Source organism: Manis pentadactyla, chromosome 8, assembly GCF_030020395.1.
Source record: "Manis pentadactyla isolate mManPen7 chromosome 8, mManPen7.hap1, whole genome shotgun sequence".
NCBI lineage: Eukaryota > Metazoa > Chordata > Mammalia > Pholidota > Manidae > Manis > Manis pentadactyla.
In genome coordinates, this window is record NC_080026.1 from 1,879,497 (window position 1) to 1,903,692 (window position 24,196).

Below are 24,196 nucleotides of genomic sequence, written 5' to 3' on the forward strand. Positions count from 1 at the left end.
TGGGCTGTGGTCAGGCTGAGCGCTGGCTGAAACCTGCTGGCTCTGTGGTCACTGCCATCCAGGCTCTTGAGATGAATTCTCCGCACATCCACGGGGAATATGCCTCGGCTTGTTAGGAAACTGTTTAACCATCTTCCATGAGTGTCAGTGTGTAAGTACGCTCTTGCTGGGAGAGGCCATCCCCCCTCCTGAAGATTCAATAATTATGCACGCACCTCGTGTTTGCATTCCAGCTTTCCCTAGGGAGTGCAAAGCACTTTGCAAATATGAATTGCAGACAGTAAATAATGCCCTCGATTTCTGAGACACCTATCGCTAAGGACTTCAGTTCATGCCTCCCTCAGCGCTCTGCCAGGAGCAAAGCCATCGCCGCCCAGGGATGAGAATAACCACCTCCCGTCTTCTCCTGGAAGAAAGGACTGCCGACTGTGAACACACCCAGTTTTACCAACGCTAAATTACATGAGCAAATGACTGTAACTGGGTTCTAAAAACAGACAGATGGCATTGAATGGTTTGGGAGGTAAATCCATGTCTTTATATTAACTGTGGGCCATCAGAAGTTTTCATTCATCAACAATGAAGACGAAGGGAAAGTGTATAAAGCATGGGTTACATTTTTACCATCCTGAGCTCATTATTGGCCTTGAAGCACCTTAGTGACTAAACCTCACCTTTGGCTAATGTAACTCATGTCTTGTCTTACTGAAGAGAGGTTCGTGATGTAGATACATCATCTAGATGAAACATATGCGGACAGGAGAGACCTGTTCCACAGCGTGCTCTGTTTTTAGTCCCTCACTTAAGGGAAAGCAGTGGAAGAATTATTCGGACCCTTTTTTGGTTTAACAGACAATTCAACTGCGATTGAATTAGCATCTCACAAATGTGATGTTTCACGCACAGTTTTGTTTACGAAACAGTAAGTAAATAAGAACCACTGCTTACTTTCTATCCTAACCTGCTTTTCCCAGGAAACGTCTACTGCAGCGTCTCCCTTCCTGTAGGCAGGGGTTCAATGAGGATCATGTCTTAAAGAATTCTTCTAGGCTGCTGCCCACCTAGCAAACTGTGCATGTCCAGCTGACGTTGACTGGTCATGAGACGGGCGCTGTCTCACCGTTCACCAGTGCACTTGGCTCTTTGCCATTCCCTGGTGCATAAACAGAGCTCCAAAATACAGTGCTGCATTAACAGAGCTCTTACCAGAATCATCTCAGCAGTAACACAGATGAGGACACGCGCCGTCAAGCCCAAGTTAACTAGCGATAATGACGGTGAAGCTCATGATGCACTTTTTAATCCTGATTCCTCACAGAATTCCTGCGAATGCAGCTTCAGAGAGACTACGTAATGGTCAGAGCAATCACCTCAGTACCAGGTAACATCTGTGGCTGTCACGCGCCAGACCCTCCACAGACCCTCCTCAGGTGTTCGGCTAGCACAGCGCCTCACAACATCAGGAAGGACAGCGATGGTGACCCCATTCTGCACACGGGGAGGTGGGGCTCTGCAGCCACCCACCCTCCCCAGGCCCACCCTGGTGACATGTAGAGAGGCCTTGGGGTCTGACTCAGGCAGACTGCAGAGTCAGTAAGGACTGCTCTGACCTGCCACTCAGGGCATATGTTGGAAGCCCACAGGCTCAGGGTTTGAACTGGGCCGCATGTCATAGACTCGGCACCACTTCTGTTGAAAAGGGGTGAAGCGCATCTCAGGAAAGAATGTGTGTTCTGTTCCCATCCATCACACCTGGTCTTGGAGCTGGAAGCTGAGAAGAACTAACTGGAAAGTAACATCCCTAACTTAATATATTGCTACGTCTGACTGCACGTGGCTGCCCACCGACAGGGCTCGTAGTCCCCACCGCCTCCTGCCCATGGACGGCTTAGTTCTCCTTTTCCAGCCTCCACTTCCCTCTGAAATTCCAACCCCCACATATCTTGCTGTTTGTTTACCATCTTGAACTGGCATCCCACATAAATTTTCATAGTTAAAACCTTTTTTCCTGTATTCTAAAATGTATTTTTTCTTCCCATGTTGCCTGCCTTTTTAAAAGCTATTGACTAATTAATTAATTCCTTCCTTTATCCATTAGATGATATTTATTAACTACCACATGCCAGATGCCTTTGTTACATACCTGGGGACCTGAGCTTCCTGTCAGCGAGGTTTCCACTTAACCTCTTTTTGTCTGAACCAGCAGGTATTGTCAGCCACGACAGGCTGTGTGCGGAGTTCTGAAGGTCCTTGGTACATGTTGGGGAAACACAAATGCAATTACCTTCTATTTTTCTTTTCAAGAAAAGCACCATTGTCTCTTTTTCAACTTTTCTGTAGTTGAACAAATATATTTGACATAGTGAACAAGGAACATTAGTTTTCTTGCTCTGCACAGGTTTTCTGCAGCCCATTATTCTTCCATTTGGCAGGTCAGTAGGCTGCACGTAGAACATACAGGGGAGAGCTGCAAGGACACCAGCCTCTTCCGGCTCGAGTCTGGGGCGCTGGGGGTGGCCTGTGGGGATGTGGGAGCTGACAGGTTGAAAGAAGGGATGAAAGAAGGTAGGCTCGTGATTGGACTCATTGGGTGGACAGGTAGGGGGTCCTTCACGGAGGTGTGACACTGTCGGGCTTGGTGAGGGGAGGCGGCTGTGCTGATGATGCGGGACAAGGGGACCATGTTAGTGGAAAGGACGGTCAGGCCTGGAGAATTTGGGGGGCTCTCCTTGAATCAGGTGGCCCCTTTCCGCCATCACCTGCCCCCTGGAGCCCCTGGAGCCTGGGATGTGTCCTCTGAGTTAAGACGTTTGCTCCGGTTGTTGATGGTTCACTCCACCCTCACGGGGAGGCGCCCGGGAGAGCAGCCGCCTTGCTGGGGACAGAAGGGGCTGGTAGGCACCGGATAAGCGCTCGCTGCCGGAGGGCGCCCCTCACACCACTGCGCGCTGCACTGCCGACTTCGAATCCAGCCTCTCTCATCTGTAGAAGAATGGGAACTCTCCTGCTTTTCCTCCAAGGACTGTTACTAATGTTTGCTCCGTTTTTCCCATCTCAGCAGAGAGCAAGGCCTCCTGCCATTTCTCTTCCATGTATATGTAAGGCCTGCATCTTCTCTGAGCAGTTATGCAGAGTGATCAGGCCGGCCCCTTGTGCATGGGAGTGCACACATGTGCAGGTGTGCAAGTGGGGAGCGCAGTGTGTCAGCGTGTTGCCGGGGGAGGTGCTCTTTGTTGTCGTTCCCAGTGTGCTGTGCCCTGTGCTCAGGACCAAGGAGGAGGACGGGAGGCAGTGCACTGTGCTGCTTTGTGTCCTCTCTGTCCGTCTCTGATCAGCAGGTGGACCCCCAGGTTCTTATCTACCTGACGTCTGTGGTGGTGTGCAACGAGTGTAGCATAGGCATTGGGTTCAAATCTCTTGTTATGACTGAGACTTTAGGCAGAGTTTTGGCTTCCCGGAGCTTCATTTCTTTCTCATTTATTACAGGAAATAATAACTACTCCACATTGTTGTCATGTCACAGCCTCTGGCCCAGGGAAGTGTCTGGTTCCTCTGAGGGGTGGGGGAAAGAATCTTAGCATCTTGGGGCCCTGCACCTAGGCCACCGCCAGCGCCACCTTACTCCATCATCAGGGGAATGTCATCCATAAATACAAAGGAACTTCCACTGGGTTGGTCAAGCTAGGCGGCCAGCAAACCTCCCTCCCATCCTCTCCTCCGGGTGCATCTTTCAGACACAAACCATGTCCATTTCCAAGGCCCACTCTGGAATAACAAAGAGCACGGGATCCAGGAGGGACCACATCCTGGACAGGGGAACTCCGCCAGCAGGCCGCGAAGGAGCCCCACCCCTCAGGGCGGACCTCTCTCTGATGGGCTGTGTGCCATTAAACAGGGTCTCGTGGCCATGGCTTGATGACTTTGCAATGTGAACAGTGCCTGAACTTGTTCTTGAGCTACTCACACTATTTGTTAATGATTTTAGAAACGGTTCAGGAAATCATCTCTAATTGACCATCATTTATATTTTCATTTGTGCCAGTGCCTGAAGCCGGCACTAACTACTCTGTAATCCCGGTACTTTGCAGGCTGCGGGGGGCTGACTTTAGGGAAACACAAAGGCCCAGGCTTGTGGGGACCGTTCTGGCCATGCTCCTCCTTTCACATCTTTCAGCTTTGTAAAAGATCATCACCCTATGCTCAAGAGATATTTCTTTTTAAATCTATGGCTTCACCTCTTCTGTTCGGTGGTGCATACAGCAGTAGATGCTGAGAACTTTCAGATGGGATTATTAAACGTGGGGTGGCTCAGTGCCTCATATGCGGATGTGGGTCTAACCACCTGCCTGATCTCATCTGTGTATCAGAGAAGAGACGAAAGCAGCCGCCGAGTCCTGTGTGCTGTGGGTCTAAGCACCTGCCCCTGTGCGTAGAATGACACCATGAGAAAAGGTGTCAGAGCTGTAATCCAAGCAGGACTCTTGAAGTTATCTTTGTAAATAGTGTTTGGGAAAAACAGTGAGAGGAAAATTATGGCCCCACAGGGAGTGTCTTCCTTAGGGCACACGCTTTGGTTCCCTTACCCACATTTGTATGAAATATTGCCCCCTATTTATTTTCCAGGCACCTAGTACCTTCCACCCAACCACAGACATGCACTCCATCCTCTTCTGCAAAGCCTCCCTGCCTCTGACACACCATCTCCTCTAAAAAAACCTCTTCTTCCTCTTGTCTGTGTGGCTAATTTTATGTGTTCTTCACGACTCTGGTTCAGGGTTAATCGCCCCTGCAAAGTCTTCCCCGGACCTGATGACCCAGTTTCCTTACCTGTGTGCGTCCTCTTCCATGTTTCTCGGTACTGGGATGGTCTTAGTGCTCTGGGCCACTCGGCTGGGCTGAGTGTGTTTCTGTTCTCCACACCGGTGTCCACAGTCCCGTTCCCAGCACATCTTGGGTGGGCCACCCGCCAGCCGCATGTGGATCGTATTGTCGGAGGGGCCGCTCTGGCTGAGCCCTGCCTGGGCACCGCAGGGCGGTGGGAAAGTGGGCTGGGCTCCTGATTAGAGAAGCACTGGCTCTCAGCGGCACTTGGCCAACCAGGGACACGTTGCGAACTGAAGCCCAGGAATTCTGTGCCTTTGCGCTGCTTTATCCTCTCAGTATCTGTGGTCCTCAAAGCTCAAAAAAATTGTTCAAACACATACAACTAACTTTAGCTCCAAATATTTGGAAGTTGTGTCATGATCAAAAAGATCTATATTCAAAAGCAGTTGAATCATAAAAAGTAAGTATAAAATTTACAAAGCCCACTTTACAAAGACTAATTACTACCTTGAGTTCTAGTGACTATTGCTACAAACCCCATAAATCATATGCACACAAGAGACGAGAGTTTTTAAATGTGAGTGAACTCTAGTGGGGTCTCAGAAGAAAGGGAAATCGGTGTTTAGTAGCTCAGGGTAACATCTCAGCACATGAAACCCCAGCCGGGCTCCCCACAGCTTTTGTGGACAGCCCTGTAAACATGCTGCAAAGCCCAAAACAGAAGACCAGCCTGGGCCATGGGCATCTGTTTGGTTGCATTCATACATATCAACTGAAGATGTTTAAAAATGTAAAGTTCCTAATTCCCTAAGTCAAGGTATTTTTCTCTTGTTGGAAAAAAGTCTGCCATTCCCCATGGCAGATCATAAGGAAGCAACGCAATCTGGGAATCTGGACAGAGTACCGTGGAATGGGGGCCCTTAATCTCCATTTACCCCCAGTGATGGGACTCTTTCTCTATGCAAATGACTTTTGGGTTAAAGGTAAGACAGGTTGTGGAATGTTTTGTGCAAACAGAAACAGAAGCACTGGTATAGAAGATCATTGTTGCCTATTAAGGTAGGCAGAGAGGCTGAATGAAGTCGCCCAGAACCCAGCACCAAACAGGCTGGAGGATTTGCTATGCTGATTACTACCCCTGAGAGTTTTCAAGATTGTTTTGGAATAAGAAATGAATCGAGCCCTAGAGAACCAGCATAGCTGAGCGAATCTGGGGATGCTCAGTGCGCTGCGGTTACTGACGCAGGAGAAATTCTCAAATCGCTCAGGGTATTTTCTTTAGGACAGTGGATTCCTTTCAGTTCTGATCTGCCCTCACCTTGCCCAAGATTGAAACTCGGACAGCTTTAATGTTTAACTTTATCATGAAAATTGGCTGTATCTTCCACGGAGTTTGCAGTTATTTTAAGTGTAAACTGTCTCTCTGTGTCCCAGAGAGCTTGAAATATATAGTATTATTTTAAAATTTGGTGCTATCTCATTAAATTTAGCATTCAGTTGTTCAGGCAATGACTTGAGGGCACATTGTGGGCAAATGAATTTAGCCTCAGAATCATCACAAATTGGAGTTTAGTGTTTTCTCTGTGAAGTCTGGCTACATGGAATTATCATGCAGACATATGCCTTCACCCAAGGGCTTTGATTAAATGCCTTATCTTTATATGGTTGGCGCTAAGGAGGAGATGCTATTCTTTAGGGAAATGCAGGTCATAGATAAGAGGGAAGATCTGTGGGAAAAGACAGACATGTAACCAGATTTGTCCAACAGATTTGACAAACTTTAATTTCTTCATATGTAAAATTAGCATAAAATAGCAATGTGTCTGTCATAAATTTTTGAGGTCTAAAGATGAAATATGAGAAAAACACTTAAGATAGTCCCTAGAACAAAATGGGCAACTGTTATTTTAATTATACTGATTATAACAATAACAGTGTTAACATTTATAACTGTAACAATGATAATTATTAAAATTATCATCAACCCTTAAATAATTGCTTGCATTATATATGTCTAAGCATGGGTAAGATAAGAGAAATATTTTTCATATATCACTGAAACTACCTATTCACCCATTGATTCTGTAGAAAAATTAGAAATACTTATTGACCCCATCCTATATACTACACATCTTTCTTGAGGCTGGGAGTCCCCAGGAGAAGATAAAGGTAAAAGTTTGTTTTCATGGAGCTTACAATTAAATGGGGGATGAAAATCACTGAACACATTTAAAAACACAAAAATTAAAAAATGACCACGTTGGTGACAAGTACTATAAAAACTAGTTATTTGGAAGACCAGACCTTTCCAACAATGTCTGACTAAAATATATATAAAGAAGTGTTTTTACACAGTGGCACACCATGAGTTTGTATGACTAAAACAGTATTTTCCCCAAGTATGGTAGAGCATATTCATGTTTTCCTTTCCAGTCTCTTGCATTTTATTAAATCTCTGCCATTATGAAGCTTACCTTCTAGTGAAGGGTGATGGGCAATAAATAATCAACATAATAATAAGGAAAATTTTACAAGATTATGAGTTCCTTTGGGAAAAAGAGCAGGGTGAAGGCTTAGGAGTGTGTATGAATGCAGTGGGGATCTTGCAGTTTTTAACATGATCATCAGAGAACTCTTTTAAAAAGTAACATTTGAGCAAAGAATTGAAGGAGTTGGAAGGAGGATGCATTCCAGGCAGAGAAAACAGGAAATGCAAAATCCTGCAATAGATCTGTGCTTATTGTTTGAGAACTGGTGAGGGAAGCCTTGTGGCTGAAGCCCAAGACAAGGGGGGAATGTAGTAGGTGATGAGGTGACAGGTAATGAGAGCCTTAGGACCCTAAAATCACAACAAAATAGTGCCATCTGCTCTGGGTAGGATGGGGAGCCCCTGGTGGGCTTTGAGCAGAGAAGTGAGTGATCAGATTACTTTAAGAGGATTTCTCTAGATGCCCTGGTGAGAATAGCCTATAAAGGACTAAGGGTAGAAGAAAATTGGTTAGGAATCTATTGAAATAACCTGTATGAGAAATGTGGGTGTTTGATGATGGCTGTAGTACTGGAAATGGTGGGAAGTGAAAGAAATGTTTGGACTCAAGATGTGTTTTGAAGGGGGGGTGGTTGAAAGTATGTCCTTTCTATTGTACATAGGGTATGAGAAAAAGAGAGCCGTCAGGGACGATTCCAAGGTTTCTTTTACTGAGCACTTGCTGGTATAGGATTTCCAACACTTGAGATGGGAAAAGTTATGAAAGGAACAAGTTTATAAGAGATCACGAGTTCAGTCTTGGACATATCAACTTCGAGGTTATCAGGGCAGCCAGATAGAGGTGTTGGGAAGGACATTGTACAGAGGAGTCTGAAATGGAGGTAAGAGAAACCTGGAGATACAAATTTGGAAACTGCTCTGCATTTAGACAGTATACTGGATTCAAAATGTGCATCCACTCAGAACCTCAGAATATGGTCGTATTTGTAAATAAGGTCATAACAGATATAATTAGTTAAGATGAAGTCATGCGAAACCCAGTGAATGGAGTCCTTGTAAGAAGAGGGAGATAGTGATACAGAGACTCGGAGGCACACAGACACACAGAAGGCAGGAGGCCATGTGACCTTGTGGAGCAAAGGTTGGGGTGATGAGGCTACAGGCCACAGGGCAGCGAGGATGGGCAGGAGCTCCCCAACCCTGAAGAGACCAGGGAAGGTTCCCCTAGAGTCATGAATGGGCATGTGGACTGGCTCATACCTTGGTGCCAGACCCTGAGCCTCCAGCCCGCGTCACAGCAGCCCCAGGAGACCCCTGTGGGCGGGGGGCCACAATGCTGATGAGCCTGTCAGGGCAGCGGGTGTGGACAGTTAATCCCTAGGCTGAGCCTCGGGCTACAGCATTAGGAGGAGAGGAGAAGTGGGGCCGACAGCGAAGCAGAGAAACTAGGAGAGAGAGGTTCTGGAAGCTAAGCAAAACCTTTCATAAAGAGCAGAGAGTGACCTGTGGAATACTGACGTGTGGGTGCTCACTGAGTAGAAAACCAGACGTAGCAGGATGGCCTTGGGGACAGACACTTGGTGGGGACCCGGAGCTGAGATCTTACTGGCAGGCATTTAGGAGAAAATGGGAAAGAGGGCCCTGGAAGGAAACACAGGTGATCCCTCGGGGGGTTAGCATGGGGCCAGCGGGAGCAGATACGGCCGTCGCGAGGGCTAAGGAAGCCGAGGCACTTCCCTTTTTCATTCCTTTAAAACAGGAAAAGTGTCAATCAGAATAATGCAGATGTGGGATGAAGTGACCCACAGTAAGGAAGGGGGCATTGTCTGAGGGGTGTCTGCCAAGAGGCAGGAAGTGGGGGGACAGATGCAAGACTGACGTCAGGTGGGAGCAGGGCAGCTCATCTGAGTTAGTGAAAGGAAGGAGGAACATCTGGGCTCAGAAATTAACAGGCCAGTAAATACGGTGGCAGGCGTTTGTAGCTCTTTTCTGATTGCTTTCGTTTTCTTAGGGAGGCAGAAGGCAAGGTCATTAGCAGAGAGTGGGGAGGAAGGCGCAGTTGGAGGCCTGGGCAGAGAAGAGGAGGCAGTAAGTGGGTGTCTGCCCCAGTGGGTGGATGGGCGTAGGAAATGCACTGAGGCGGAGCAGGCGGAACAAAGGCCCGCCTGAAGTTGGTGGTGATGAACTCCAAGCATCTTGCTAGCGGGCTGCACAGCTTGCATTTTCTTCTGCCAGTGAACCTGTGCAGAAGGCAGGAAGTGTCGGCTGGATCTGAGCGCTCAGGGTTCTGCCAAGCAACTCGCTTCACTCAGTGAAGGGAGAACGGGTCACGGGAAGTAAGGCTGCACAGGAGAGTCCACAGGCCCGGGGCGGGCAGCCTGAGCTGTCAGACGGGGAGGACCGAGGGCATGAGGGGGTTGAGGAACGTTGCTTGGCAAGATCGATTCTTACACTAAGGACTGTGGGAGTCTGGGCATCAGAAGAAGAGGACCAGAGAGGAAGGAGGGTGCTGTCAGAAAAGGTGGTGCTTGTAACTGGAATTACAGAGGAGCTACGTTGATTTGCAATGACAAATACTGACTTCCTACACCAACTCCCCGACACACCAACAAGCCATTGTTTCCTGGAGGAACCGAGGCAGGTGTGCATGCATGGGAGGCATCAGTGCATGGATCACATCTGATGCATGCAGCAGAGGGGCTTCTGGCACATTCCAGGGGAGAGGGAAGCTGGGCCAGGGCTCGCGGGCAGCAGTGAACTCGGCTTATCGGGGTAACACAGCGGCTGGAGCCCAGTAAGTGAGGCAACTGTGCAGTGGAAGGAGGTCGAGGAGGTGCAGGGGAAGATGGCACCAGACCGTACCAGCCACGGAAGAGAATTTGGGCTTTATTCCGAGTGCACCAGGAAGCTGTTAAATCATATCACTCTGTGGCATCGGATCGTAAAGGCTTATTCTGACTGCTGGGGAGAGAACGGATGGGTGCGGGGCAGAGGGCAGGACCGAGGCCAGGTCAGATGTGCTGTCCTGTCCCCAGGGGACGGTGGTGATTGGCTGGTTGAGCTGGGAAGACAGGCAGCAAGGCAGGACTTTGGAGCCCAGGGGCTGGTGACTTGGATATGCACCTGTGTGCAGGGGTCCTGGTGCAGGAAATGGACAAAACCGGGACAACGCCTGGAGTTTGACCTGAGCATCCAGTGGAGCTGGGAGAGCAGCTAGTTGGTGGGGACAGTCGGTTAGTGGCAACTTAAGGGTGCGTGGGGGGCGGCCTGTGTGGGGACGGATGTGGACGGGTACTGTGTGGGCCAGGGTTCCACGGGAAGAAGAGATCCTTTTCCAACATAAGATGATTAACAAGCAGCTGCCAAACCCTGTCACCTGGAATGCGAGCTGGTGAGCCAGTGCCTTCCCTGCCTTCCCTCGCCTGTGGGGGTTGGGAGCCCTCCACGGCTCCCCGTTTGCTCTGACATGTGCACTGGGTCCCCAGAGTCATTTTCTTAAAATACCACTGTGTGCGGCAAAGCCCAGTCATGCATGTCTTTAAAAATCCTTATGAGATCCCTTTTGTTTTTACCTGTGGAGTTTTTTACCTCTCTGAACTTCTATTTCCTCCTCTGAGGATTTAATGGAAGACATTTTATTCCCAGGTTAAATTCCTGCACAGGTCAGGCTTATGGTAGTAGGCCAGTATGACATCGATTCACCCACTTCAACTAGATCATAAAGTCTTTGAAGACAGAACTTCAGGATTGGAACTGGGTTTTTTTGTATCTGACACACCATAGGCATTGAGTAATTATTAGCTCATAATTTTGGTGAGGTGGTGATAACATTCTCCGTGGGTGTTATATTCCACAAATGTCCCTGGAGCCTGAAGATAGCAGCCCTTTGCTGTTCATTGCAGACACAGGATGAATAAGCCGCTGTTCCTCCCAGGGGAGCCGAAATTCAAGAAAGACAAAGATAATGATAAATAGACCTGGTCACCAGAAGTGAGCATGGTGACTATACAGTAAGAGGAAAGATCATGTCAGCCTAAGAGGCAGGTGGGGACGCTGGTCCCCAGCTAGGTCTGGATGAATGAGGAGAGGCTTACCAGGCAGGTACGGAGGCAGGGGGTTGCTTCCTGCTCAGGAAGGAAAACACACAGAGGCAAGGAGGAGCATTATTTGGGGGTACTCTGAGTGTTCAGATATTATTAACATATGAAGAATATGTCTGTGATAAGGCTGGAAAGGTGAGACAAGGGCTTTCTGGGTGAGGCTGAGAAGCTGGGATGCATGATGGAGAGTCACGGACCTGGGAAGTGCTCAAGGGCCGGGGTCACGTGGCCAGAACTCCAGGGGCCACGTGGAAGGCAGGTAGAGCAGCATGGCTGGAAGGTGGGAGCACGTGAAATGAGACAAAACAAAACGATGTTCTTGAACAACCTTGGTGCAAGAAGTCACTGAACTGGATATTATTGGAACATTTCAATTCTGAGTGTCTAGTCCACACTTCCCTCATTCTCATGAGCAGGGGACTGTCAGGCAGGAGGAGAACAGTAAAATGTCTTGCTAAATGAAATTTGGTTATCGTCTGTTGAGTGCAGAGCAGCCTGAGCACAGGACCAACAGACGCACCCGGGGAGACGGCCTTGCGGAGACAGAGAAGGGCTTGCGGGGCACCAGGACGCAGCCACCAGCAGCTGAGAGGAGGCCAGGAACGCTCCTAGCCTCGAGCCTCTGAGAGAGCACTTTGGGTCTCTAGCCTTCAGAACTATTGTCCAGAACAACACATTTCTGTTAAGAAAATAGGAAGGGAAGAAAAGAGAGAGATGGAGGGGGGTGGGCAGGGAAGGCAAGGAAGGAGGAAGCAAGTGCTGTCTCTCCAAAGGAGAGCTTGGCTCCTCCTAAGCCCGAAGAAGATGCCTTCCCTGGGCAGTCACATCTACACAGGCACCCAGAGAGGGTCTAGGGCTGATCGCTGAAAGCCACATGCAGGGGCCAGCTTGTCAGATGCCATCTCCGGGCACGTGGCGTGTGGGGTCCCCAGGGCCAGGACGGCAGGAGGACACTGCTGTATGGGCTGATGGGCCACCATCCAGGAGATGTGACCGAACCCTGGAGGCTGAGCTGTCACTTTGCGGGGCAAGGGTTCCCACTACGCTCCTGGGAGTCCGAGGGTTTTGCTGGCCAGTGTGAGGCTGTGGGGAGAAGGTGGGGGGAGGAGGGCAGAGTCCAGAGAGGGCCTCCCTCTCCTAGGTCACTTCAGGCAGCTCCACGTTTTCCTCTTCTCTAGAATAGCCTTTGCTGTAGGTGTCATTTGGGCAGAGCAGTCTAATTGAAAACCCCTGGGCCAGGCATATAAGGCAAACGGAAATGGAAAAGAGATGATCCCTGAACACTAACAAGCAGCAGAAGGTTCAAGGCAGTAGGTGGAAACCCAGACCTGAGCGCATCCCCTGGGGCATCCCTGACGTGAGCCCGGCAGTGAGAACCTAAGGGTGGGTAAGGCATTTCCAGATCCTCAAGTAGTTTACGGATGTGTGAGACAGTCAGCAAGCAGGCGGCACAACCCCGTTCGCGTTGGGATAGAGGTGGGCCCAGGGCAGCGGGAGGAGGGGGCACCTTAGAGAAGCCACGGAGGGCTGCCTAGAGCGGGCGACCGAGTTCTGGAGGGGGAGGACTAGGCTCGCTGACAAAGGCTGGAGGAGAACTTTCTGGGCTGAGATGATCGCCTGGGGTCCCTGTGGCCCACAGGGAAGCCGTCCTCCCTGGAGCGAGCCGGACTGCGTCTGTGGAGGCGGGGTCTGTACTTCCATGGCTCTGGAAGAGATGGTTGAGGCATAAAGTGGGATGTTGAGGAAGCTTCTGGAAACTTTCACAGACAGGGTCCCTGTTGAGATTACATCTAAGAATCGGGATGGTCGTGAGGCCGGTGTTAGTAAAGGTGTATAAAGTAGAAATGATTTCTAAAATGGACAAATACATACAGAATATGTACACAGAAAATGCACGTGTGTCAGAATTACCCCAACAGTGAGCAGACAGCAAGGCTGTCAGCCCCTCAAGGAAGGGGAGCTCACCACCGTGCATGGGGCCCGGTTGCCACACACTGACTCGGTTGCTGGGTTGAATCAAATGTTACATGGAGGATTGGAGAGGGTGCCACGCTGGGCCCCCCAGGGCATGGGATGGGCCTTTCCCGCCCACAGCCAGCGGGGCTCCTGGCCTCGTCCATACTTCTGCAGCGCCGCCCTGCCCAGCCCCTCTCAGCACCAGCCCTGCTAGGCTGGAGAGCTGGTAGGAAGTTTTAAGTGACAAAATAAACATTTGGGAATCTGTAATGGTCACACCCAAAGGAAGAATGAGTCAGGACAACCAGGGTCCACTGTAGGGAGTTCCTTCTGTTTCCTGACTGTTGAATAAAGGCCTTACAGTCCACTCACAGTCCGACTGTTGTCTCCTCCCAAACTGTGTTCTTCTGTTCTGGCTTAGATATTACATTATGATCTTATTTCACTTCCGTATTCTGAAATTCCGTGAAGGCAATTAGGAAGAAAGGCAGATGTGGAAAGCAGTAGGGAACGAAGTGAGAATGGCAAAGTATTCAACTCTATATTGGTAAAGTTTTCAGAATCCAATTACAAAATCGACTTGTGGTGGTTTTATTTTCCAGGCTGGTATCTTGGTTCTGCTAACACACATACACACTCACACATGCATGTATGTATGCATATATACATGTGCATGCACACACACACTAATTTTGCAACTACTCAGGGTTTTCTGCAGAGAACCAGATGCTTTAATAACAGCGTATCTGTTAAACTTTTACCTGATGGAAGGGTCGAGACAGACTTAGGTTCCTAGAACACAGTAGGAATCAAAAGACAACTTAATCATATTTTTGCATTTTATGGTTCCTATTTTTAATTCTAATTTCTGATATTTTTGTTTAAAGGAAGCTTACAAGTCCGTTATCAGCTAAACAAGGAAGAAACCCAGGTGCTCACCATCAACGCCGAGAACTTTGCCAACAGAAGGATGCACCACTTGAAGATTATCCGAGAGGGAAGAGAGCTTAGCATTCAGGTACCCTACTTCCCTTCTTCTCCATCGGCCAAATGTGCCCTGGGTGCACAACAAAACGTTCTTGGGCTTCTACCCGAAGCCAAGTGTGGTGCTGAGATCAGGGGATAGACATGAACTGAACTTGGCTGCAGCCTTTGGGTGCTAGACAAGGTGAACTGAAGGGTGCTCCCCTCTACCCTCTGGCATCACCATCTCCTGGGACCTTCTGAGAAACGAAGATTCCCGCATCTGACCTACTGAATCAGCAGTCCTTTTTGTGGGGAGTTAGCAGGTGGTCCTGATGCCTGCTCAGGTTTGATAACCCCTGGGCTGGTGTATGACAAGGGAGACACACAGCTGGGGAGGAAATCATGAGAGGCTGGCCAGGGCTCGGGGGGAAGTGTGCCCAGGTAGTGCAGGGGCACAGGTGGAGGGGACGCCAATCTCACCGGGGCATCCGTGCTTGGTTCTCAGACGAAGCTGGGAGTCACCCGAGTGTGGAAGTGGAGGAGGAGCTGGCTCAGTGGGGAAGAGAGGCAAGTGGGCAGGGGGTGGGTCCGTGTGAGCGTCAGCCCAGCCGTGGAGGAGCACGGCAGGTGCCCCGTGGGACTCCGGTGGTCCTGAGCAAAGGGCAGGCAGCAGGCGCGGGCACATCTCGGTAGGGAACTGGCAGAGGTCGGCTCATCCTCTCACAGCACGACCCCGATCGAGTCAGCCCTTACGGGGCAGGCGCTCAGTGAATATTTATGAACTGAGCGAACGGCTTCCATGGGCTTAGTGTTCCCTGTGGGGAAGGTAAACCAGCTCTGCGGCGAGTGAACGGAAACCTTTGGCTTTTGGGCAGGGCAGAAGCGTGGGCAGATCTTCATTTTTCAGGGGTGCTCTGTGACCCCTGCCCGGAGATGCGCACCTGGGGGGTGAGATGTCAGACAGGGGCCACTCGCGAAGAGCTGAGGAAGCTCGCGGGCGCCGTGGGGCAGCCGTGGCGGGGGCTCAGAAATGGTTCGGAGGTAACATCAGTAGCTGTGGGTGACCTTTTGGATGTGGGCTATGGGCAAGTGAAGATTGATTTCTAGTTTTTTTTTTTAATTGGGTGGAATTCAGAAATAATTCTCAACTATATGGGACAAATAACAATTTCTGAGTGATTATAATTTAATGGCCTTATCTCTAAAATTTACTCTTGATATAAGAGGAAAATCTTTGGAGCAAGAGTGGGCTGGGCCGGAGTGGAGGGTGGAAGGGATGGGGGGACGGCTTCCCGTCTGCGCAGGTTCTGCTAATGGCCCATCTGGACGCACTCAGGTGAGCGTCTGCACATGGCCCTCCTTTCTCTCCCACTGTGGTCCCTCCTTCCCCATCTAAAGGGTTCCCAGCAGTCAGTCCATAGCACTGGTGAGCATGTATTGCCTGAAAACAGGCCGTTTCCAGAGCACCGCAGCATGCAGGCACACTTTTTTATTTATTAACTTTAAATCAGTTTATGGAGACAGCCACATAGCATGGTTGCTTCCCTGACACGCCCATCCCCTCACCCTATCTAGAGCTTTCCTCCCTCCCCACCCCCAACTTGAGAAAAGCCATTCAGTTCAAACAGAAAAGGGTTGGCTACAACTCCATCCGCAGCACCCCTGGCCCCCGGGAGCAGGGTCTCAGGACCAGGGAGAGAGAGAGGTGGGCAGTGACCCCTGCACTCAGCCAGTGGGGGCTCTGGGACCTGAGAACAGATCCCTCTCACCCATGGCTTGAATTACTTTCTCTGCTTCTCTTTTCTTTGTGGCTCTAGGAAGGAGACCCTGGGGGACTGACCTGTAGCCAGGGGCAAAGACTCCGGGTGATGATTTGAGAATTGAATCTTGGTTTGTGCTTTTTAAGGCCCAGGTGTCTCCAGAAATGTCCAGGTGGTGGGGGTGAACTTCAGTGTCCTATGTCAAATGCATTGATGACGTTAAACCGATTAAGCCAGTTTACCAAAATGCAAGCATAACAACAAACTATAAAGAAGGAGGTTCTGCGCATTTTTGAAATTAAGTTAATTATGTCCTTGGAGATGGCTTTGGGTGTGAATCTTGGCTCTCCTACTTACACTGTGCCAAGTCACTCACATTTCTGAGCTTCAGTCTACTTGATTAATACCAAATGCAGCTGAGCCCAGACAGTTCTTGCAAAGATCATAGAAAGGAACACAGCTGAAGGAACACGTGTAAAGCCTGGCATCTAGGGCTCTCTCAAAACAGCTGTGGGAAAGAAGGGGAAGATGGCGGCGTGAGTAGTTCAGAGGAAATCTCCTCCCCAAAACATCTATATTTATGAAAATACAATAAATACAACTATTCCTAAAAGAGACACCAGTGGATGCAGTACAACAGCCAGGATACATCTACATCTGCAAGAACTCAGCATCACACGAAGATACAAGCCGCAGCCAGGCGGGACCCAAACGCTCCCCCGCCCCAAAACCCGGCAGGAAGAAAGGAGTCGGAACGGGGAGGGAGTGAAAGCCCAGGACTGCTAAACAACCAGCTCTAGAAATCCGCACCCGGTACACAGACACAAGGTGCACGGAGTGCTGGATATTAGAGAAACGGAAAAGCAAAACCTGCGGGTAGGTCCCCACAACCGGAGCCCCTGAGACAAAAGAAAAGCGAGTGCTTTCTGCAAGTCTTAAAGAGACAGGGACCCCATAGCTGGGCGAAGTTGTCCCAGCAGCTGGGAATATAGGGGAAACTTAGGCGCCCTAAATGGAGGCAGTGCAGCTATGAAGCCCCTCACAGGACTAGGCAGCCTGCCAGTCGTTCCTCCAACTGGCGTGGACCCTGACACACGGGCTCAGTAGCAGGAGAGTGGGAGCGCGCCGGGGGCAGAAGCGCTAGAAGGAACAGAGAGCAGATCCATGCACCACAGGGCTAGTCCGCAGCGGCGCAACTGAACAGCCCAGGCGCGGCTCGCGTGCACCGACGGCAGTGAAGCCAGAGCCCAGTAGAAGCCTGTGCGGAAAAGCCCTGCGCGCACAGGCAGCGGAGCCACAGGGAGCAGGCGCACTCCCAGAAGCCAACCGGAATCCCAGCCCAACGCACAGCCGCCCGGGCCAGACCCAAAGGCCGCTGCTGCCACACAGCTGCCCGGCAGGGTCACCACTAGCATGGAGCAGCGCACCTGGCGGGCCTGCCACTCCCCGCAGGGCTCCGCGCTGCTCTGACGGACACCCCGCCCACAGCAGCTTAGGAGACTAACCCGGTGGCTGCTCCAGGAGTGCAGGTAGCCGTCACAGGCAGCGGAGAAGGGCAAGGCATCCAGCAAGCAGGAAAGGACTTTCTTCTCCCAGCTGACACACCTGCAACCTGCCTACAGCCACTGCTATCACCATGAAAAGGCAAAAAATTCTGAACCAGACCAAGATAGTTACACCTGAGAAAGGATCTGCAGAGGCAGACCTAACCAGTCTCCCTGAAAAAGAATTCAAAATAAAAATCATAAACATGCTGACAGAGCTGCAGAGAAATATGCAAGAGCTAAGGGATGAAGTCCGGAGAGAGATCACAGATGTCCGGAGGGAGATTACAGATGCCAGAAAGGAGATTACAGAAATGAAACAAACTCTGGAAGGATTTATGAGCAGAGTGGATAAGATGCAAGAGGCCATTGATGGAATAGAAACCAGAGAACAGGAACGCATAGAAGCTGACATAGAGATAAAAGGATCTCCAGGAATGAAACAATATTAAGAGAACTGTGTGACTAATCCAAAAGGAACAATATCTGCATTATAGGGGTTCCAGAAGAAGAAGAGAGAGGAAAAGGGATGGAAAGTGTCTTCGAAGAAATAATTGCTGAGAACTTCCCCAAACTGGGGGAGGAAATAGTTGCTCACACTACGGAGGCACACAGAACTCCCGAGAAACGGGATCCAAAGACGTCAACACCAAGACACATAATAATTAAAATGGCAAAGATCAAGGACAGGGACAGAGTTTTAAAAGCAGCTAGAGAGAAAAAGGTCACCTATAAAGGAAAACCCATCAGGCTATCATCAGACTTCTCGACAGAAACCATACAGGCCAGAAGAGAATGGCATGATATATTTAATGCAATGAAACAAAAGGGCCTTGAACCAAGGATACTGTATCCAGCACAATTATCATTTAAATATGAAGGAGGGATTAAACAATTCCCAGACAAGCAAAATTTGAGGGAATTTGCCTCCCACAAACCACCTCTATAGGGAATCTTAGAGGGACTGCTCTAGATGGGAGCACTCCTAGAAAGAGCACAGAACAAAACACCCAACATATGAAGAATGGAGGAGGAGGAAAAAGAAGGGAAAGAAATAATCATCAGACTGTGTTTATAACAGCTCAATAAGTGAGTGAAGTCAGAGAGTAAGGTAGTAAACAAGCTAACCTTGAACCTTTGGTAACCACAAATCTAAAGCCTGCAATGGCAATAAGTACATATCTTTCAATAATCACCCTAAATGTAAATGGACTGAATGCACCAGTCAAAAGACACAGAGTAATAGAATGGATAAAAAAGCAAGACCCATCTATATGCTGCTTACAAGAGACTCACCTCAAACCCAAAGACATGCACAGATTAAAAGTCAAGGGTTGGAGAAAGATATTTCATGCAAACAACAGAAAGAAAAAAGCAGGTGTTGCAATACTAGTTCAGATAAAATAGACCTCAAAATAAAGAAAGTAACAAGAGATAAAGAAGGACATTACATAATAATAAAGGGCTCAGTCCAACAAGAGGATATAACTATTATAAACATATATGCACCCAATACAGGAGCACCAATATATGTGAAACAAATACTAACAGAATTAAAGGAGGAAAACAGAATGCAATTCATTCATTTTGGGAGACTTTAACACACCACTCAATCCAAAGGACAGATCCACCAGACAGAAAATAAGAAAGGACACAGAGGCACTGAACAACACGCTAGAACAGATGGACCTAATAGACATCTATAGAACTCTACATCCAAAAGCAACAGGATATACATTCTTCTCAAGTGCACATGGAACATTCTCCAGAATAGACCACATACGAGGCCACAAAAAGAACCTCAGTAAATTCCAAAAGATTGAAATCCTACCAACCAACTTTTCAGACCACAAAGGTATAAAACTAGAAATAAATTGTACAAAGAAAGCAAAAAGGCTCACAAACACATGGAGGCTTAACAACATGCTCCTAAATAATCAATGGATCAATGAACAAATCAAAATGGAGATCCAGCAATATATGGAAACAAATGACAACAACAACACAAAGCCCCAGCTTCTGTGGGACGCAGCAAAAGCAGTCTTAAGAGGAAAGTATATAGCAATCCAGGCATATTTAAAGAAGGAAGAACAATCCCAAATGAATAGTCTAAGGTCACAATTATCAAAATTGGAAAAAGAAGAACAAATGAGGCCTAAGGTCAGCAGAAGGAGGGACATAATAAAGATCAGAGAAGAAATAAATAAAATTGAGAAGAATAAAACAATAGCAAAAATCAATGAAACCAAGAGCTGGTTCTTTGAGAAAATAAACGAAATAGATAAGCCTCTAGCCAGACTTATTAAGAGGAAAAGAGAGTCAACACACATCAACAGAATTAGAAATGAGAAAGGAAAATTCATGACGGACCCCACAGAAATACAAAGAATTATTAGAGAATACTACGAAAACTTATATGCTAACAAGCTGGGAAACCTAGGAGAAATGGACAACTTCCTAGAAAAATACAACTTTCCAAGACTGACCCAGAAACAGAAAATCTAAACAGACCAATTACCAGCAACGAAATTGAAGCGGTAATCAAAAAACTACCAAAGAACAAAACCCCTGGGCCAGATGGATTTACCTCAGAATTTTATCAGACATACAGAGAAGACATAATACCCATTCTCCTTAAAGTTTTCCAGAAAACAGAAGAGGAGGGAATACTCCCAAACTCATTCTATGAAGCCAACATCACCCTAATACCAAAACCAGGCAAAGACCCCCCCAAAAAAGAAAACTACAGACCAATATCCCTGATGAACATAGATGCAAAAATACTCAACAAAATATTAGCAAACCGAATTCAAAAATACATCAAGAGGATCGTACACCATGACCAAGTGGGATTCATCCCAGGGATGCAAGGATGGTACAACATTTGAAAATCCATCAACATCATCACCACATCAACAAAAAGAAGGACAAAACCACATGATCATCTCCATAGATGCTGAAAAAGCATTTGACAAAATTCAACATCCATTCATGATTAAAACTCTCAACAAAATGGGCCTAGAGGGCAAGTACCTCAACATAATAAAAGCCATATATGATAAACCCACAGCCGACATCATACAGAATAGCAAGAGGCTGAAAGCTTTTCCTCTGAGATCGGGAACTAGACAGGGATGCCCACTCTCCCCACTGTTATTCAACATAGTACTGGAGGTCCTAGCCACGGCAATCAGACAAAACAAAGAAATACAAGGAATCCAGATTGGTAAAGAAGAAGTCAAACTGTCACTATTTGCAGATGACATGATATTGTACATAAAAAACCCTAAAGACTCCACTTCAAAACTACTAGAACTAATATCAGAATTCAGCAAAGTTGCAGGATACAAAATTAACACACAGAAATCTGTAGCTTTCCTATACACTAACAATGAACTAATAGAAAGAGAAATCAGGAAAACAATTCCATTCACAATAGCATCAAAAAGAATAAAATACCTAGGAATAAACCTAACCAAGGAAGTGAAAGACCTATACCCTGAAAACTACAAGACACTCTTGAGAGAAATTAAAGAGGACATTAACAAATGGAAACTCATCCCATGCTCCTGGCTAGGAAGAATTAATATCGTCAAAATGGCAATCCTGCCCAAAGCAATATACAGATTCGATACAATCCCTATCAAATTACCAACAGCATTCTTCAATGAACTGGAACAAATAGTTCAAAAATTCATATGGAACCGTCAAAGACCCTGAATAGCCAACACAATCCTGAGAAGAAAGAATAAAGTGGGGGGGATCTCTCTCCTCAACTTTAAGCTCTACTACAAAGCCACAGTAATAAAGACAATTTGGTACTGGCACAAGAACAGAGCCACAGACCAGTGGAACAGAATAGAGACCCCAGACATTAACCCAAACATATATGACCAATTAATATTTGATAAAGGAGCCATGGACATACAATGGGGAAATGACAGTCTCTTCAACAGATGGTGCTGGCAAAACTGGACAGCTATATGTAGGAGAATGAAACTGGATCACTGTCTAACCCTATACACAAGAGTAAACCCATACACAAAATTGGATCAAAGACCTGAATGTAAGTCATGAAACCATAAAACTCTTAGATAAAAGCATAGGCAAAAATCTCATGGACATAAACATGAGTGACTTCTTCATGAACATATCTCCCCGGGCAAGGGAAACAAAGGCAAAAATGAACAAGTGGGACTATATCAAGCTAAAAAGCTTCTTTACAGCAAAGGATACCATCAATAGAACAAAAAGGTACCCTACAGTATGGGAGAACATATTCATAAATGACAGATCCGATAAAGGGTTGACATCCAAAATATATAAAGAGCTCACGTACCTCAACAAACAAAAAGCAAATAATCCAATTAAAATATGGACAGAGGAGCTGAATAGACAGTTCTCCAAAGAAGAAATTCAGATGGCCAACAGACACATGAAAAGATGCTCCACATTGCTAGTCATCAGAGAAATGCAAATTAAAACCACAATGAGATATCACCTCACACCAGTAAGTATCGCCATCATTGAAAAGACAAACAACAACAAATGTTGGCAAGGTTGTGGAGAAAGGGGAACCCTCCTACACTGCTGGTGGGAATGTAAACTAGTTCAACCTTTGTGGAAAGCAGTATGGAGGTTCCTCAAAAAGCTCAAAATAGAAATACCATTTGACCCAGGAATCCCACTTCTAGGAATTTACCTTAAGAATGCAGCACTCCAGTTTGAAAAAGACAGATGCACCCCTATGTTTATCGCTGCACTGTTTACAATAGCCAAGAATTGGAAGCAACCTAAGTGTCCATCAGTAGATGAATGGATAAAGAAGAGGTGGTACATATACACAATGGAATATTATTCAGCCATAAGAAGAAAACAAATCCTACCATTTGCAGCAACATGGATGGAGCTAGAGGGTATTATGCTCAGTGAAATAAGCCAAGCGGAGAAGGACAAGTACCAAATGATTTCACTCATATGTGGAGTATAAGAACAAAGGAAAACTGAAGGAACAAAACAGCTGCAGAATCACAGAACCCGAGAATGGACTAACAGTTACCAAAGGGAAAGGGACTGGGGAGGATGGGTGGGAAGGAAGGGATAAGGGCAGGGAAAAAGAAAAGGGGCATTACGATTAGCATGTATAGTGTAGGGGGGCTACAGGGAGGGCTGCGCAACACAGAGAAGACAAGTAGTGATTTTACAGCATCTTACTACATAGATGGACAGTGACTGTGAAGGGGTATGTGGGGGGGACTTGGTGAAGGGGGGAACCTAGTGAACATAATGTTCTTTCTGTAATTGTAGATTAGTGATACCAAAATTAAAAAAAATTAAAAAAAACAGCTGTGTTCTGTTTTCTTCTTTTCCATCTCATTTATTGACTTGACAAGACGAGTGGGAATCGTAGATTCTGAGGTCAGCAAAGTCTGTTTAAGGCTCAGAGCAGACATGCTCTTAGAGGGCTATGGGCAGCTGGGGCATGGGCTAGGCCAGATTACGAACTTCACACATCCGGAAGGTTTAAAGGACTATGGTGCTTCACCTGGAGCACCTCACTCACTGTAATTGAAAACAAAAACAATACTAAACCACAAAACTAACTTAAGTCTAGTAACCAAATGAATCTCTCACTGAATACTTGATTGATTGTGTAGCCCATATCATAAATACAGAAGTCCTAAAAATAAATATTTATGCTACCCCCATATTCTTTCTGTTTTGTTCTATGCCTTTGCTAAGATGTCCTCATTGGCAAGCCAGCCCCTGAACCAATAGTGGTGCGCCTCTGTCAGGCCAGAGCCCATGCCCCAGCTGCCCATAGCCCTCTAAGAGCATGTCTCCTCTGAGGCTTAAACAGACTGTGCACGGGGATCCAAGGCCCAAAACCCTATGTTATACCTGCAGGTGTGGGACCCTCCAGGGCAGCCGAGGCACCCTGGGCATGCGACGGCCATGCCTTCACAGTCACAGAAAGGAAGGGACTCTGTGCAAGACGTGCACGCATTCATTTGGCAAACCTACAAGAGGAGTTACTTTGCCAGTTTCTATAGTAGGCCCTACAGAAAACATATATTCGTAAGATGTCCATGTTCTCAAAAAGACAATAGTTTTGTGGCAGGGGGAGAGAAAAGCACGTCATCATTTTGAGGCATTTTAAATGCAACTTTAGAGGTAGGAAAAGAGGACTGGGAGAGCAGTGAAGAGGGCCAGCTGACCTGCCCAAGCCGTCTGGGGGCATCCTGGAGGCGGGGGCTCCGGGGCCATGGGACAGGGCCAGGCACGCCATAGAAACTCAAACAACTGTTGAAGGAGTTTTCTAGACATTCAAATTAAAGCGTAAGTGATTTATTTATTCATAAGTGAAATAGTCATAAAGTGTATGATTACGCTCCACCAGTCACGGCCAGGGACTTGTCCCCCAGTGGAAGCCCCTCCAGGCTGGGGTTTCCAGAGGAGGGTCGGTCTGTGGAGGTGCAGAGGGAGGCGTGGAGAGTGGGTGTCTCCCAGGGCCCGGGCTGGGCGCACAGCCGAAGGGGTCTTGGCCTCCTGTCCTTC

At 47.6% G+C, this 24,196-nt stretch overlaps 1 protein-coding gene across 5 annotated transcripts in view; it reads left to right on the forward strand.

Moving 5' to 3' along the window:
- CNTNAP5 (contactin associated protein family member 5) overlaps positions 1 to 24,196 on the forward strand; it is a 628,981-nt gene that overhangs the window by 567,272 nt on the left and 37,513 nt on the right. For all 5 annotated transcript variants that reach the window (XM_036884000.2, XM_036884003.2, XM_036884001.2 and 2 more), the window contains one exon: positions 14,256 to 14,386. In XM_036884000.2, coding sequence (XP_036739895.2) covers positions 14,256 to 14,386 — 131 coding nt within the window. The remainder of the gene's footprint in view (positions 1 to 14,255; positions 14,387 to 24,196) is intronic.